This window comes from Schistocerca nitens, chromosome 4 (assembly GCF_023898315.1).
Source record: "Schistocerca nitens isolate TAMUIC-IGC-003100 chromosome 4, iqSchNite1.1, whole genome shotgun sequence".
In the NCBI taxonomy this organism is placed as follows: domain Eukaryota; kingdom Metazoa; phylum Arthropoda; class Insecta; order Orthoptera; family Acrididae; genus Schistocerca; species Schistocerca nitens.
In genome coordinates, this window is record NC_064617.1 from 495,833,958 (window position 1) to 495,853,003 (window position 19,046).

Consider the following 19,046-nt stretch of genomic DNA (forward strand, 5'->3'; position numbering starts at 1 on the left):
AATCCGACGCCTTACATCCACTGCCATCGATCATCCTACATACAATGTAAGACCTGTGTTTCTCCTGGCGTCTACAATTTTCGAACAACTTACGGGAATACATCCAGGCAGTATTAACAGCGACCGCCGATATTTCGGCGGGAGCACACCCCGCCATTTCCAAGGCACACTCCAACGGACAGGCGATATAGAGGCAAATTTAAAACCTCAGTTCTCGGCATAATACAGGAAAGATAACACACACTTAACTCTAGCGCCACCAAAGATGACCAAAGTCAGAGGTATCGATAGTGAGACTACGAACTAGCAGATGAGGTAATACTGACTCTGTCCATCTGTTTTTTGACAAGGGAAAGAGCAGGATTCCAAACAAAGTTTAAGCAAAAACCTCCATCCCTGTTTACAAGGTTGCTCGCTAATGTAATCTCAACTGCCTCCTTAACAACACTGTTCCAATAGTTGGACGTGCATACCAATATCTCGGTGTTGTTGTATAACATAGGGTGACCAGTATCCAAGCAATGTTCGGCAATAGCAGATCTACTTGGCTGCTGTAATCGTGTGTGCCGTTTATGCTCAGTACATCGGTCCTATCTGTTACCAACTGTTCGTCTAAAACTGAGAGACATATGTTTGTGACTATTACAGCGCCGTCTATCATAAAGCGAAAAAAGTGGTCCAACTAAAACATTCATATTTCTCTACGTACTACACGAATATGTAATAAAAATGGGAGTTCCTATTTTAAAAAAATACGCAGTTGGTATGCGTTTGACCTATGGCAGCGCCATCTAGCGGGCCAACCATAGCGCCATCTGGTTTCGTGAGATATTTGGTCCGGTCACGATCAGTGGGTTGGGTTGGGTTGTGTTGGGGGAGGAGACCAAACTGCGAGGTCATCGGTCTCGTCGGATTATGGAAGGAAGTCGGCCGTGCCCTTTTCAAAGGACCCATCCCGGTATTTGCCTGAAGAGATTTAGGGAAACCACGGAAAACCTAAATCAGGATGGCCGGTCGCGGGAGTGAACCGTCGTCCTTCCGACACGATCAATGGCTCACCCTATATAAATATGGCCAGATATGCAGTTGGGAGAGAGACTTTGCACACAGCTATCAATCTGTCCGCGTCAGTCAAACGCCGGCTTACCAGCTGCCTCGGAGGACGCCACCTACCAAACGTGTTCGGTAAAGGTAGGAAGTGAATTTGCGAGAACTGTACACCATTCTGAAACGCTTAGTTTTCACGGAAGTAGCTGTCTGTGTATCTCCGTAATATTGACTAAACCACGTGGTAAGTGGCGAGATTGTTTCCCACTTTTAAGGCCAACAATTAACTTTGATGATTAGAAGTCGGGTTGATAGACCATTTTACTTGGAACTTACCATAGGTGTCGCCTCTGAACCGCCAATAGTGATGTTTCCTATAAGGAGATTATTATTATTTTCTGGGATATTATTATGTTTGTGCGTGTGAAATTTTACTGAACGTATGAATCAGTTACAACACAAAATTTTTATTTACAGTCATAGCTCCTGATGCTAGTGAGTAAATAGCGAGTAGAAACACTTCCTTTAATGTGGACTTCTAGACTGGAAATTATGGTCAGTATGTTCTCCAATGCTTTCTGATTGACTGCAAAAGTAATTTCCATGTAATTGTATACGGCGAAGTAAATTTCTACTTTTTAGTTTACCTGCCGCTCCACACCAAGGCAAATAGTTCTACAGTAAACTTCAGTTGGTTATATCGATTTCATTATTCAAAAAGCACAAAAGGAGGAAGTATACTTGTAAAAAGCCTAAAGACACAGGAAGAATCCAGCGGGATTACCTTATGGTCAGACAGAGATGCCGAAACAGTTATTGTATTTTAAGACATTCCCATGAGCAGTTTGATAAAGATATGTAGTAGACTGAAGTTTAATAAATTCGGCAGAAAGAAGCAGTGTGGAAGGAAGTAGGAATCTGAAGCACTCAAAGGAGACGATGTATGTTTGAAAATGCCTAAGTTAGTAGATACAGTGATAGTGAATACCACAGTAGGCAGTCCGGTTCAGGACGAATGGACATCTCTTACACGGGTAATAACGGAACTTGGACAGAGAACTACAGGTAGAAGCACGCTAACTACGAAGAGACATTGGGTAACAGGACACATACTGGATGGTTATAACTAAACGGACGGTGCTCCGAGTGCTTCGGTGCGGGTTGTATGTACCACAGGATGCTGAAACATCGTAGGTATGTTCATTAATCGATGCGCTCTGGGAGTACGCTGCAAAAAGTAACAGTTCTACTTTCTGCTATCAGGTGGAAATATGGTGCTGTAAGCAATCAGAATGTGGTGCGGGTGCAGGAAAAGGGGAGCAACGATCAAACACATGATTACGGTGGTTCTACCACGATTGTTAAGATACCGTCGCAAGTTCAGTATGTGTTCAATGTGTTCTCCCGATTCAGCAACATGCAGAATCCGTAACACGGTTGGCACGGCAGTGGCGTTCAGTATACCTCGTAAAACTGAAGTGAAATGTCGTCACATGTTATCCTTCAGTTCTGGATGAGTCCGGATACAACCCTGATCGACATGATGTTTCAGATATCCTCACAACCAGAAACACACATTTTAGGTTGGTGGACCTGGAAGGCCACATTTCTTGACCTTGCCTAGAGATGGTGTGGTCGTTACCGAAGGTTTCTTGAAGAAAATCTTTCATCTGACAACGACATGCGCTGTCGCTCCACCTTGGATGAAAATAGTGTTGTGGACACGGTGGTGTTTTTGTAAAGCTGGACTCGCGTGTTGCACAAGGAGGTCCTCATATTTTGCATATATCACTGAATACCTAGCAGGCTCGCGAGGTGTCATCTCATGGAAGAAACCCATATGTGACAGTCCTGGTTATTCATGGTACTGTGCAGAGTAAAATGCGCCTCGTCTGTCCACGTAATATTCCCCAGTCAAATGTCGTCCAAACGTGTGCCAAAAAACGAAAGGCTATGTCATGGTGTTGTAGCCTATCTTGACAACTCATTTGGCGAACATTTTGAATCTTGCAGGGATACCAGTCTAAAATGCACCACAAAATCTTTTTAGCTCTTGATCAGGGATGAGACAATTCCCGCGACACAACTCGAGCACTGGTTGAAGAATTTGAGGCATGTACTTGGTTAGCTAGTTGGTTGGTTGGTTGGTTTATTTGGGAGAGGGGACCAAACAGCAAGGTCACAGGTACCAACGGATTAGGGATGGATAGGGAAGAAAGTCAGCCGTGCCCTTTCAAAGGTGACAGAACAAGAAATAGAAACCGATTTGAAAGACTTATGGGATAGGTAATAGACTCAGCGTTTGACAGGGTTATGGAAGACTTGCAATCGAGGAAGCCAGACGACATGTAGAACCATAGAGAACATTTCTTTGGAGTTTCTAAAACCAGTGGGGGTACTGGCAAGCAAACGTCTATTTAGGTTGCTACGTAAAATTTGAGACTGGAAACATAACATCAGATTTTCGGAAAAAATACATCTTCACAATTCCGAAGTTAGCAAAGACAGAATGAGAATCGCACAGTAAGCTTAAAAGCTCATTTGTACAAATCGCGGAAAAAAATGACATAGGAAAGCACCTAAATGAATATGGAATTAAGACTTAAGAAAAATTCAGTACACGTTCATAGGATCTTACCATCTAGAAAAAGCGTTGGATGAAGTAAAATGGTGTAAAACTTCCTAAAAACTTCTAAAATCAGAATAATTTTTTGGGGAAAGGCGGCTAATATGCAATATGTACAAGAATCAAGAAATAGCGATAAGAATGGAAGACCAAGGTCGAAGCGCTCGGGTTAAAAAATGATGTAAGACAGCGATGCAGGCTTTCTCCCGTACTGTTCAATCAGAATCAATGACAAAAATAAGAGATACATTCAGAAGAGGGTTTAAATTCATGGTGACAGAATATCAACGAAAAGCTTTACTGATGGCATTACTGACCTAAATGAAAGCGAGGAAAGATTACAGGATGTGCTGACTGGGTTGCACAGTTTAATTAGCACGGAATTTGGACTGAGAGTAAACCAAAGAAAGACAGAAATGACGAGGAGTAGCAGAAAAGGGATTAATGGTAAACTTAACACGAACATTGGGGACCACGAAGTAGGGGGATTCTGCTGTCTTGGAGACAAAATAACATATGATGGATGAAGCTAGGAGGACACAAAATGCCAACCAGCACACGCAAAGACAGCATTCTCGGCCAAAATAATCTACTAGTATTAAATGTAGTCCTTTATTTGAGGAAGAAATTTCTGTGAAAGGACATCAAGAGCACAACATTATTTGTTAGACTGCCATTGACTGTGTGGAAACAGCAGACGAAGAGAATGAAAGTGTTAGGCATAGAATGTAGAAAGTTAAATATCTTATCAGATAATAAACGAGATGTCTCTCGGCATAATAGAAGAGAATAGAAATATGAGGAGAACACTGATAAGAATAACGGAGAGGATGATAAAACATCACTGAGTAAATTCCATTTTACTATAGAGAGCTACAGAGAGTAAACACTATAGGGGAACACACACATTGGAACATGTCCAATAAATGATTAAGGACATTGGGTGTAACAGCTCGCGAGAAACGAATAGCCTGCCACTGGGGCAGAAGTCGTCTTAGGCTGCATTTAACCAGTCGTATGACTAACGACCCAAAGAAATCTGGTAAAATGGGAAGTTGCCTCTGTTACACAGCTGACAGATGTTTGCAGACTGTTGATGTAGATGTGAATCACAACAAGGGCCAAGTAGCTTTCATTCCTCAGATGAAATGATTCCTTTGCCAAGAAGATAAGCGTGAAGAAGTCAGGAGTAGCATGTGTGAGCTCTTTCAAACGATAACTCGAATTACAATTATTAAGGTAACTAGTCGAGGCGAGGAATATCAGTAGTTTGAACGTGGTAGGGAAACTAATAAATATGAATAGCCTGGATCTAAATAAATTGGGGAGGGAGGGGGTTAGCGAAGTGAAACGGGAAGAAGATAAGGGTCTTTGGTCAGATGAGTAGAGGGAAATATCAACAGCAGCAGAAAATGGTTTTAACGACAGTAGGATTCGTTATGAATAGGAAGGTAGTGCTGAGAATGAGTTACCGTGAACAGATCAGTGATAGGGTTGTTATCATCAAAATCGACAGCAAACCAACACCGATAACAACAGTTTAGTTATACATGCCGACGTCACATTCTGAAGATGAAGAAATAGATAGAGTATATGTGAATACTAAACGGGTAATTCAGCACGTCAAGGGAGAAGAAAATCTAATAGTCATTGGGACTGGAATGCTGTTGAAGGGGAAGGAGTAGAGGAAAGTGTTACGAGATAATATGGATACTAAAATCAAAGAGGAGAAAGACTAATTGAGTTTTGCAAGAAATTTGATCTAGTAATAGCGAATATTCTATTCAAGAAATCACAAGAGGAGGAGGTATATTTGGAAAAAGCCGGGAGATATCCAAAAATTTTGTTACATTACATCACGATTAGGCAGAGATTCCTAAATCAGATACTGGTTTGTACGGCGTACCCAGGAGCAGATTCAGACTCAGATCATAATTTAGTAGCGATGAAGAGTAGGGTGAAGTTTATGGGATTAGTCAAGAGAAATCAATGCACAAGAAAGTGGAATAAGGAGATACTCTTGAAGTTCTCTTTGGCTATAGATACTGCTATAAGGAATAGCTCAGTAGGCAGTTCAGTTGTAGAGGAGAGGACATATCTAAAAAGGGCTATCACAGAAGTTGGAGAGAGAAACAGGGGTATAAAGAAGGGAACTGTGAAGAAATAGTGTATAACATATGAAGTACTTCGCTTGAACGATGAAAGAAGGAAGTACAAAAACGTTCAGAGAAATTCAGGAACACAGAAATACAAGTCACTTAGAAATGAAGTAAATAAATAAGCAGAAAGCTCTGGGAAGCTAAGGCGAAATGGTTGCAAGAAAAATGTGAAGAAATCCAAAGTGAACCTATTGTCGGAAGGACTGACACAACATACAGTAAAGTCAGAAGAACATTCGGTGAAATTAAAAGCAAGGGTGGTAACATTAAGAATGCAATGGGAATTCCATTGTTAAATGCAGAAAAGAGAACACTAGCTGGAAAGAGTACATTGACTGTCTTTATGAGGGTGAAGACTTTCTCATGATCATGACGTGATTGGAAAAGAAACAGGAGTCGATATGGAAGAGACAGGGTATCCAATATTAGAATCAGAATTTGAAAGAACTTTGGAAGAGTTGCTATCGAATAAGACGGAAGGGTGGACAATATTCCATCAGAGTTTCTAAAATCATTGGGGGAATTGCATAAAAAAATGACGATTCATGTTCGTATGCAGAACGTATGAGTCTGGCGATATACCATTTGGCTTTCGGAAAAACATCATGCAAAAAAATTCCGAAGATACCAAGAGCCGACAAGTGCGAGAATTATCGCACAGTCAGCTTCAGAGCTCATGCATATAAGTTGCTGACTATAATAACATATAGAAGAAAGAAAAAGAAAACTGACAATAAGTTAGATGACGACAAGTTTGGCTTTAGAGAGGTAATTCTGACTTTGCGATTGATAATGGAAGCAAGACTGAAGAAAAATCAAGACACATTTATAGGATCTGTCGATCTAGAGAAAGCGTTCGACAATGTGAAATGGTGCAAGATGTCCGAAATTCTCAGAAAAATTGGGGTAAGCTATCGGCAAAGACGGGTGATACACAATATGTACAAGAACCAAGAGGGAATGTTAGTAGTGGGATACGAGGTATTCAGATTAGAAACGGTGTACGAAATGGATGTAGTCTTTCGCCCTCTCTGTGCAATCTACACATCGAAGAAGCAATCACGGAAATGAAAGAAAGGTTCAAGAGTTGAATTAAGTTTAAAAGTGTAAGAATATCAATGATGAGATTCGCTGATGACATTGCTACTCTCAATGGAAGAGAAGAAGAATTGTAGGACCTGCTGATTGAAATAAACACCCTCATGAGTACACAATATGGACTGAGAGTAAATCGAAGAAAGATGAAGGCTGTTAGCGAGTAACGTCAGGAGTGGTGATCACGAAGTAGATGAAGTTAAGGAATTCTGTTTGTTACCTGGGCAGCCAAAAACCCACGACATCAAAATCAGAACAGCACTGCCGAAAAGGGCATTGCTTGCCAAGAGAAGTGTACTAGTATCAAACACAGGCCTTAATTTGAGGAAGAAATCCCAAAGAATGTACGTTTGGAGCATAGCATTGTATGGTAGTGAAACATGGACTTTGAGGAAATCAGAGAAGAAGAGAATCGAAGTATTTAAGATTTGTTGTTAAAGAAGAATGTTGAAAATTAGATGGACTGAGAAGGTAAGGAATGAGGAGGTCCTACGAAGAATCGGCAAGAAAAGGAATATGTGGAAAACACTAATAAGAAGAAGGGACAGAATGGTAGGACATCTGTTGAGACATCAGGGAATAACTTCAATAGTACTGGATAAGCAAAGAAGCCAAGTAGAAAACTTTTCCATTCTAATTGATCAGAAAGATAGGAAATTCAAAACTTTTTACTGAGAAGCTGTAATACACAGTGCAACAGTCCAGTAACAGAACAGAGTTTAGGTTCTAAATTGTGAGAAGTTGCGGCAGAGCTCCTGTTCTTGTTGTTAAATATTATTTATTCTGATGGAAATATCTGTCTTCTTCACAAGCCTTTGAATTGTTCGTTAAATAAATTGTTGTGTTAACAAGAATTATTATATTCTGAGAAGCGAGGTGCCGTACAAGAACGTATATTCAAATTTAAACAAAGAATAAGCATTGAATGACACGTACGTTTTTCTCATTTTGATAATAAATGGCAAACTTATCACACCAGAAACACATTCTTACCAATCTGTCGCGTAAGGCTACGCATTTCCATCCCTTTTTGAACTTATTACTTATTACAGCTTAAATTTTACATATCCCTTTCGTATTCTGTTATACACTGAAGAGGCAAAGAAACTGGTACACCTAATATCGTGTAGGGCCCCCGCGAGCACGCAGAAGTGCCGCAACACGACACGGCCTCGACTTGACAAATGCCTGAAGTAGTACCGGAGGGAATTGAAACCATGAATCCGGCATGGCTGTCCTTACATCCGTAAGAGTACGAGGGGGTGGAGATCTCTTCTGATCATCACATTGCAAGACATCTCAGATATGCTCAATAATGTTCATTTCTGGGGAGTTTGGCGGCTAGCGGAAGCGTTTAAACTGAGAAGAGTGTTCTAAAATCGCTCTAAGCACTATGGGACTTAACATCTGAGGTCATCAGTCCCCTAGACTTAGAACTACTTAAACCTAACTAATCTAAGGACATCACACTCATCCATGCCCCAGTCAGGATTTGAACCTGCGACAGTAGCAGCAGCGCGGTTCCGGACTTTAGGGCCTAGAACCGCTCGGCCTCAACTGCCGGTGAGAAGTGTTCCTGGAGCCACTCTGTAGCAATTCTCGATGTATGGGGTGCAACATTGTCCTGCTGGAATTGTCCGAGTTTGTCGGAATGCTTAATGGACTTGAATGGATGCAGGTGATCAGACAGGATTCTTACGCAGCAATGTCGGAGATTTGATGTTTTACCGGATTCCTGATATTCACGGTACACTCGTGAAATGGTTGTACGGGATAATCCCCGATCCATCCTACCTCGGACACGAGCCGACTATAAATCTTGATAACCTGGTGTTGTAGTGGAAGTAACCGATTTAACAACTGCGCCAGACACTTGCTGTCTTAGGTAGTAGTTGCCGACCGCAGCACCGTATTCCGCCTGTTTACTTATCTCTGTATTTGAATACGCGTGCTTATAGCATTTCTTTAGGCGCTTCAGTTTATAACAACTAAAAGTTAGACGATATATTACTTAACATATTAATGTTCACTGCAATTCGTGAAGTACATCGTAATTTTAATCTTAAGCAAGCCACCTTGCCCCACTCCATTCCATCCATTCTCATGTTTGTCAATGCAATCAGACACTACTCACGGCTTCATCATTACAACCAAATATAATATGATAATAATTTAAAAGACATGTATCGTCTACTGAATAATCTGCTTGTAGCAGGCATCCACAGGATAATTGTATACAACGAGGCCCACGAGGAAGACAGGCCCGCGAGGCGTACTTCAAGAGGGTAAACCTGCCCTCGCTCCCTCACACGCTGAACTCAGCAGATGATCTGCGTTTTTAAACCTGTTAGCTCATAATTGGGTATTTACGTACAAACGAGAATTGCATTTTCCACTGGAATCCGCTGTTATGTAGTCTTACTGATTACTAGGACAGCAATGAAACACAACTTTGCAGTATGCTGTAATTTTCGATTTACGTTGTATTCTCGACGTAAATGGTATGACGGCTTGTTTATGGCTACGGTCGCAGGTTCGAATCCTGCCTCGGGAATGGATGTGTGTGATGTCCTTAGGTTAGTTAGGTTTAAGTAGTTCTAAGTTCTAGGGAACTGATGACTTAGACGTTAAGTCCCATAGTGCTCAGAGCCATTTGTTTATAGCTTTCAGTCTCTTCTCCTTAACAGTCGTCATTTGATACAAGATATAGTGCCTCATTTAACGTATAATCATTTTGGCATCATTTTAGTTTTATAGTACCTAGCACAGCCTTAACAAACTTGTAGTAGGCCTATGGACTTCTGGTCGTTGAGGCCATACCAATCAGTAACTCGCCATAATAAGAGAGTGCAACAGATGATGCAACTCTAGTTTGTAAGAGGGAACAGGTTTAGAAATGCAGGTAGTCTGCTGTGCTAAACGAAAGAGCGAGCTGAATCCTGCCCGCGTGACGTACGCGCCACAGCCTGTCTTTCGAGGTATACATGTAATGACGTTATACACTGTCCCGTCTCTATTAGGAGAAGGTTGTGTGCAGAGAAAACTGTTAACTGCCAGTGCATGCACATTACTCGTGAGTGCAACTTCACTATATACAGGGTGATTCAGCTACCCCTGACGCTGGGTTTTATGCCACACGCGATATGTTCAAATAACGTGCCAGATATTCTTGTTCTCTCGCTCGCTACGCATAATCTATTAGTCTTATAGAAAAAATTAACGGAACATTTTTGTAGGAAACTGAATACAGTTAAATTTTGTACTGGGATACGTTTTCGCTGGAGGCAACAGTTTTCGAGTTATAAAAAAAAAAAAAATAAGAAAAATTCGAAGACTACAACCTCTGGCGAAAGTACACTCCAGCACAAAATTTATCTATATTGTCTTTCATACAAAAAGGACCTGCTCATTTTTTTCCGTACGGCTGATAGTTAATTGTTAGCCATCGAGAGAATATCAAATATCGCATGTGCTATTTGAAGGCTTTGCGAGTTACATAAAACCCAAAGGTAGGGACAGCTGGATCACTGTGTATATGGGGTGGTCAGAAACAGTCTGAGAAGCATGTTACGGCGTTGCAGGGTAGGCTGTGCTGAAACATAACTGTTGAGAAACAACCTTAATATGTTGCATCGTTCCCTCTTTAACTGGCATTGAAGTAAGGCAATCAGGCCACTGGGCGCGTAAATTCAAGCATCCCGCCATATACAAAAAGTGTCAGCTGTTCCCTTTAGCGTAGATGATAGCGCATGAGACTGCCCAGCTTTTGGCTCGGGTTCAGTCATTAGTACCGTCCAGTCTACAATTTTTGTATCACTTTGTATCACCAAACGAAGACACGTTTGGAATGGTAACACCGTTTCTGGCAGGGTGCCTGAATTTGCGAAAGCAACGGACTGATTGACCGAACTTCAAAGCTAATTACCTCGGAAACGGTACAATGTATAGAATTCTTTTGCTTAACAGTTATTTCTCAGCACAACCACCCAGAAACACCCTGATAAGTTTTACAGACTAATCGTGACCAACCTGAATGATTTGTACGGCGAAAGAAGGTCGCTATCTTACTTGGCGCGGCTGTTTTGTATGGCTAGTAGGAACAGACATGTAAAGCGATTTTGTTTACTTTTCTACGGCAGCACCTGCGTGTTCTCGCAGTTGTAGACAGTTAAGGCTTTCGGTCAGTACTGACGGTAGGTTTTTGCACTTCGTGATAAAAGGGTGCCAACAGCGCCACCAGGAGACAGGAAGCTTCGTTGGCCGTACGTGAGTGCAGCAGGGTGGCATGCGGGGACGCCGCACAGCGCTGAAGCGAGGCCGTGCACCTGTTCCGCGCCCCACCTGTGCACGATGCGGCGGCTGTGCAGGTAGTCGAGCGCCATGGCCAGCTCGCAGACGTACAGCTGCACGCACGCCTCCGAGAAGCGCACCCGCTGCGAGATGTGGTAGCGCAGGTCGCCGCCCAGCAGCAGGTCCGACACCATGAACAGGTCCTCCTCATCTGCAACACCCAACACCACCCAGTTGTAGGTTAACGAGCATTTCGCTCTCATTTACAGAACGCAGCATGTCATTCTCAATGGAGAGAAGTCTTCCGAAGTAAGAGTGATTTCAGGTGTGCCGCAGGGGAGTGTCGTAGGAACGTTGCTATTCACAATATACATAAATGACCTTGTGGATGACACCGGAAATTCACTGAGGCTTTTTTGCGGATGATGCTGTGGTGTATCGACAGGTTGTAACAATGGAAAATTGTGCTGAAATGCAGGAGGATCTGCAGCGAATTGACGCATGGTGCAGGGAATGGCAACTGAATCTCAATGTAGACAAGTGTAATGTGCTGCGAATACATAGAAAGAAAGATCCCATACTATTTAGCTACAATATAGCAGGTCAGCAACTGGAAGCAGTTAATTCCATAAATTATCTGGGAGTACGCATTAGGAGTGATTTAAAATGGAATGATCATATAAAGATGATCGTCGCTAAAGCAGATGCCAGACTGTGATTCATTGGAAGAATCCCAAGGAAATGTAATCCGAAAACAAAGGAAGTAGGTTACAGTACGCTTGTTCGCCCACTGCTTGAATACTGCTCAGCAGTGTGGGATCCGTATCAGATAGGGTTGATAGAAAAGATAGAGAATATCCAACGGAGAGAAGCGCGCTTCGTTACAGGATCATTTAGAAATCGCGAAAGCGTTACGGAGATGATAGATAAACTCCAGTGAAAGACTCTGCAGGAGAGACGCTCAGTAGCTCGGTACGGGTTTTTGTTGAAGTTTCGAGAACATACCTTCACCGAGGAGTCAAGCAGTATATTGCTCCCTCCTACGTATATTTCGCGAAGAGACCACGAGAATAAAATCAGAGAGATTAGAGCCCACACAGAGGCATACCGACAATCCTTCTTTCCACGAACAATACGAGACTGGAATAGAAGGGAGAACCGATAAAGGTACTCAAGGTACCCTCCACCACACACCGTCAGGTGGCTTGCGAAGTATGGATGTAGATGTAGATTTAAGTATACGGCCGAAAGAGTCAGTCTTCAGGAGTTATGAAACGAACCCTGTCATCCAGGACCGTGTGCCACAAAGAGCGCAGATTCGCCACGAGATGGGGAAATTCACAGGCGTCTATTGTGCTGAATGAGGCCTAAGCGCTGTAGTGTGCGAGTCAGACAGACGAGAACCTACGTCGTAGGGAAACACCGTCGAAGCTGTTTGTGGCCACGGAAACATAGCAAAGGCGCACCTAAGATCAGCCATAAAGGCAAACATTTACGAAAACTATTTAATTCTGTAGTAATTCAGGGAATGAAGCCACAGAAATTTTAATCTGCCGTCCTTCATAGATTTCAGTGTCAGGAAGTCGTTTCTGAAAGTATTTGTATGGAGTGTAGCCATGTATGGAAGCGAAACATGGACGATAAATACACTCCTGGAAATGGAAAAAAGAACACATTGACACCGGTGTGTCAGACCCACCATACTTGCTCCGGACACTGCGAGAGGGCTGTACAAGCAATGATCACACGCACGGCATAGCGGACACACCAGGACCCGCGGTGTTGGCCGTCGAATGGCGCTAGCTGCGCAGCATTTGTGCACCGCCGCCGTCAGTGTCAGCCAGTTTGCCGTGGCATACGCAGCTCCGTCGCAGTCTTTAACACTGGTAGCATGCCGCGACAGCGTGGACGTGAACCGTATGTGCAGTTGACGGACTTTGAGCGAGGGCGTATAGTGGGCCGGGTGGACGTACCGCCGAATTGCACAAGACGTGGGGCGTGAGGTCTCCACAGTACATCGATGTTGTCGCCAGTGGTCGGCGGAAGGTGCACGTGCCCGTCGACCTGGGACCGGACCGCAGCGACACACGGATGTACGCCAAGACCGTAGGATCCTACGCAGTGCCGTAGGGGACCGCACCGCCACTTCCCAGCAAATTAGGGACACTGTTGCTCCTGGGGTATCGGCGAGGACCATTCGCAACCGTCTCCATGAAGCTGGGCTACGGTCCCGCACACCGTTAGGCCGTCTTCCGCTCACGCCCCAACATCGTGCAGCCCGCCTCCAGTGGTGTCGCGACAGGCGTGAATGGAGGGACGAATGGAGACGTGTCGTCTTCAGCGATGAGAGTCGCTTCTGCCTTGGTGCCAATGATGGTCGTATGCGTGTTTGGCGCCGTGCAGGTGAGCGCCACAATCAGGACTGCATACGACCGAGGCACACAGGGCCAACACCCGGCATCATGGTGTGGGGAGCGATCTCCTACACTGGCCGTACACCACTGGTGATCGTCGAGGGGACACTGAATAGTGCATGGTACATCCAAACCGTCATCGAACCCATCGTTCTACCATTCCTAGACCGGCAAGGGAACTTGCTGTTCCAACAGGACAATGCACGTCCGCATGTATCCCGTGCCACCCAACGTGCTCTAGAAGGTGTAAGTCAACTACCCTGGCCAGCAAGATCTCCGGATCTGTCCCCCATTGAGCATGTTTGGGACTGGATGAAGCGTCGTCTCACGCGGTCTGCACGTCCAGCACGAACGCTGGTCCAACTGAGGCGCCAGGTGGAAATGGCATGGCAAGCCGTTCCACAGAACTACATCCAGCATCTCTACGATCGTCTCCATGGGAGAATAGCAGCCTGCATTGCTGCGAAAGGTGGATATACACTGTACTAGTGCCGACATTGTGCATGCTCTGTTGCCTGTGTCTATGTGCCTGTGGTTCTGTCAGTGTGATCATGTGATGTATCTGACCCCAGGAATGTGTCAATAAAGTTTCCCCTTCCTGGGACAATGAATTCACGGTGTTCTTATTTCAATTTCCAGGAGTGTAGTTTAGACAAGAAGATATTTGAAGCTTTCGAAATGTGGTGCTACAGAAGAATGCTGAAGATTAGATGGGTAGATCACATAACTATTGAGGAGGTATTGTACAGAATTGGGGAGAAGAGGAGTTTGTGGCACAACTTGACTAGAAGATGGTATCGGTTGGTAGGACATGTTCTGGGGCATCAAGGTATCATCAATTTAGTACTGGAGGGCATCGTGGAGGGTAAAAATCGTAGACGGAGACCAAGAGATGAATACACTAAGCAGATTTAGAAGGATGTAGGCTGCAGTAGGTACTGGGAGATGAAGAAGCTTGCACAGGATACAGTAGCATGGAGAGCTGCATCAAACCAGTCTCAGGACTGAAGACCACAACAACAACAACCAATAAAACTTGAATATTGATCATACCTATAATAGTATAGGATTTACTGTTAAAGTGAAATTAACAAGTTTTGTAACAAATACCTCAATGCTAAAATCTGAACGCTTTGAAGCGCATCATTAAAATGACAAATGTTGTAAATACCAACTTTGTAACTTTATTTTCTTAAAAGATATAGTAAATTTAAATTACCACTATATTCAGCTAAGAATCAGATCATTATTTCAAAAATGTTCAAATGTGTGTGAAATCTTATGGGATATGCACTGCTAAGGTCATCAGTCCCTTCGCTTACACACTAATTAACCTAAATTATCCTGAGGACAAACACACACACACACACCCATGCCCGAGTGAGGACTCGAATCTCCGTCGGGACCATCATCATTTCCTCCACACAAAACACATTGAACGATGACAGAATAACACCTTATTTAATCATTAGGTAAAAGAATATTTGTTCTAAGGTTTAGTGCATAATAGTTACTTTTGTCGTTTATTTATTTATCAAAAAGCACATTGGTGCAAGGCTACGGCCCGTGACATTCGAAGTTAAGAAGGAAATTGTATTGGTTTTATGTAAAAGAATTTAACGTTTATTATGTAATGGATATTACTGTTACTTTATACAGAATGTAAAAGTGGTCAACCTTTGATTATTTGAATATGTTAATATGTAAAATAATGTAGAATAAGTTGTAGTCAATCAGAGGGACGGCTTCAGGAAAGGGAACTGGATTAGTCAGTTGAGCGAAGATGTTCGGCTCGCGGAGAAACGCGGCCGTTGACGGACAGAGGTACAGTGCTCGTGGAGATGCGAAAGCGGACGGTCGGTCTTTAGGTAGCTAGGAAGTGAAACGACTTAGAAAATTTCGCGTTGTGTGGTATTACGGGACTTGGTCTCTGAGAGGTGAGCAGCCGTGCGCCTAGTGTGAAGTCTAACATTCCGCATAGTTACGTGGTGGAGTATTGGACTTGTAATTCGCGATGAGATTGTGTATGATCAAACCGTGTCAAATCGATATGCGCTCGAGTGTAACAGTAACTCTAAATACGACCACTTTCGCTATTAGTTTGCATTCTGAATAAACATTGTCCTAACCAAATCGCAACTGTGTGGCCTACATCATTTATGGGTCATTAAGTTAGCTCCCGATTTTATTGTTGGTGTTGTTGAGGTCTTCAGTCCTGAGACTGGTTTGATGCAGCTCTCCATGCTACTCTATCCTGTGCAAGCTCCTTCATCTCCCAGTACCTACTGCAGCCTACATCCTTCTGAATCTGCTTAATGTATTCATCTCTTGGTCTCCCTCTACGATTTCTACCCTCCACACTGCCCTCCACTACTAAATTAGTGATTCCTTGATACCTCAGAACATGTCCTACCAACCGATCCCTTCTTCTGGTCAAGTTGTGCCACAAACTCCTCTTCTCCCCAATTCTATTCAATACCTCCTCATTATTTATGTGATCTACCCATCTAATCTCCAGCATTCTTCTGTAGCACCACATTTCGAAAGCTTCAAATCTCTTCTTGTCTAAACTATTTATCGTCCATGTTTCACTTCCATACATGACTACACTCCATACAAATACTTTCAGAAATGACTTCCTGACACTTAAATTTATACTCGATGTTAACAAATTTCTCTTCTTCAGAAACGCTTTCCTTGGCATTGCCAGTCTACATTTTATATCCTCCCTACTTCGACAATCATCACTTATTTTGCTCCCCAAATAGCAAAATTCCTTTACTACTTTCAGTGTCTCATTTCCTAATCTAATTTCCTCAGCATCATCCAATTTAATTCGACTACTTTCGATTATTTCTTTTGCTTTTGTTGACGTTCATCTTATACCCTCCTTTCGAGACACTGTCCATTCCGTTTAACTGCTCTTCCAAGTTCCTTTGCTGTCTCTGAAAGAATTACAATGTCATCGGCGAACCTCAAAGTTTTTATTTCTTCTCCATGGATTTTAATACCTACTCCGAACTTTTCTTTTGTTTCCTTTACTGCTTGCTCAATATACAGATTGAATAGCATCGGGGATAGGCTACAACCCTATCTCACTCCCTTCCCAACCACTGCTTCCCATTCATGTCCCTCGACTCTTATAACTGCCATCTGGTTTCTGTACAAATTTTAAATAGCCTTTCGCTCCCTGTATTTTACCCCTGCCATCTTTAGAATTTGAAAGAGAGTATTCCAGTCAACATTGTCAAAAGCTTTCTCTAAGTCTACAAATGCTAGAAACGTAGGTTTGCCTTCCTTAATCTTTCTTCTATGATAAGTCGTAGGGTCAGTATTGCCTCACTGTTCCAACATTTCTACGGAATCCAAACTGATCTTCCCCGACGTCGGCTTCTACCAGTTTTCCATTCGTCTTTAAAGAATTCGCGTTAGTATTATGCAGCTGCGACTTATTAAACTGATAGTTCGGTAATTTTCACATCTGTCAACACCTGCTTCCTTTGGGATTGTAATTATTATATTCTTCTTGAAGTCTGAGGTTATTTCACTTGTCTCATACATCTTGCTCACCAGATGGTAGAGTTTTGTCATGACTGGCTCTCCCAAGGCTGTCAGTAGTCCTAATGGAATGTTGTCTACTCCCGGGGCCTTGTTTCGACTTAGGTCTTTCAGTGCTCTGGCAAACTCTTCACGCAATATCGTATCTCCCATTTCATCTTCATCTATCTCCTCTTCCATTTCCACAATAATGCCCTCAAGTACATCGCCCCTTATAGACCCTCTATATACTCCTTCCACCTTTCAGCTTTCCCTTCTTTGCTTAGAACTGGGTTTCCATCTGACCTCTTGATATTCATGCAAGTGGTTCTCTTTTCTCCAAAGGTCTCTTTAATTTTCCTGTGAGATAAGACTCTACATCCTTATATTTGTCCTCTAGCCACCCCTGCTTAGCCATTTTGCAGTTCCTGTCTATCTCATTTTTGAGACGTTTGTATTCCTCTTTGCCTGCTTCACTTACTGCATTTTTGTACTTTCTGCTTTAATCAATTAAATTCAGTATCTCTTCTGTTACCCAAGGATTCCTACTAGCCCTCGTCTTTTTACCTACTTGATCGTCTGCTGCCTTCACTACTTCATCCCACAGAGCTACCCATTCTTCTTCTACTGTATTTCTTTCCCCCATTCCTGTCAATTGTTCCCTTATGCCCTCCCTGAAACTCTGTACAACCTCTGGTTTAATCAGTTTGTCCAGATCCCATCTTCCTAAATTCCCAGCTTTTTGCAGTTTCTTCAGTTTTAATCTACAGTTCATAAGCAACAGATTGTGGTCAGAGTCCACATCTGCTGCCCCTGGAAATGTCTTACAATTTAAAATCTGGTTCCTAAATCTCCGTCTGACCAATATATAATTTATCTGAAACCTTCTAGTATCTCCAGGGTTCTTCCATGTATACAACCTTCTTTCATGATTCTTGAACGAAGTGTCAAATATGATTAAGTTATGCTCTGTGCAAAATTCTAGCAGGAGGCTTCCTCTTGCATTTCTTAGCCCCAATCCATATTCACCTACTACGTTTCCTTCTCTTCGTTTTCCTACTGTCGAATTCCAATCACCCATGACTATTAAATTTTCGTCCCCCTTCACTACCTGAATAATTTGTTTTATCTCATCATACATTTCATCAATATCTTCATCATCTACAGAGCTAGTTGGCATATAAACTTGTACTACTGTAGTAGGCGTGGGCTTCGTGCCTATCTTGGCCATAATAATGCGTTCACTATGCTGTTTGTAGTAGCTTACCCGCACTCCTATTTTTTTATTCATTATTAAACCTACTCCTGCATTACCCCTATTTGATTTAGCCAAAAGTCTTGTTCCTCCTGCCACCGAACTTCACTAATTCCCACTATATCTAACTTTAACCTATCCATTTCCATTTTTAAATTTTCTAACCTACCTGCCCGATTAAGGGATCTGACATTCCACGCTCCGATCCGCAGAACGCCAGTTTTCTTTCTCCTGATAACGACGTCCTCTTGAGTAGTCCCCGCCCGGAGACCCGAATGGGGGCTATTTTACCTCCGGAATATTTTACCCAAGAGGACGCTATCATCATTTAATCATACAGTAAAGCTGTATGCCCGCGGGAAAAATTTCGGCTGTAGTTTCCCCTTGCTTTCAGCCGTTCGCAGTACCAGCACAGCAAGGCCGTTTTGGGTAGTGTTACGAGGCCAGGTCAGTCAATCATCCAGACTGTTGCCCCTGCCACTACTGAAAAGGCTGCTACCCTGTTCAGGAAGCACACGTTTGTCTTACCTCTCAACAGATACCCCTCCGTTGTGGTTGCACCTACGGTACGGCTATCTGCATCATTGAGGCACGCAAGCCTCCCCACCAACGGCAAGGTCCAT

General features: G+C 43.0%; 1 protein-coding gene across 1 annotated transcript in view; it reads right to left on the reverse strand.

The window, feature by feature from the left end:
• Positions 1-19,046, reverse strand: part of LOC126251894 (serine/threonine-protein kinase 32A) — a 620,320-nt gene that overhangs the window by 202,294 nt on the left and 398,980 nt on the right. The window contains exon 4 of the mRNA XM_049952606.1: positions 11,269-11,428. Coding sequence (XP_049808563.1) covers positions 11,269-11,428 — 160 coding nt within the window. The remainder of the gene's footprint in view (positions 1-11,268; positions 11,429-19,046) is intronic.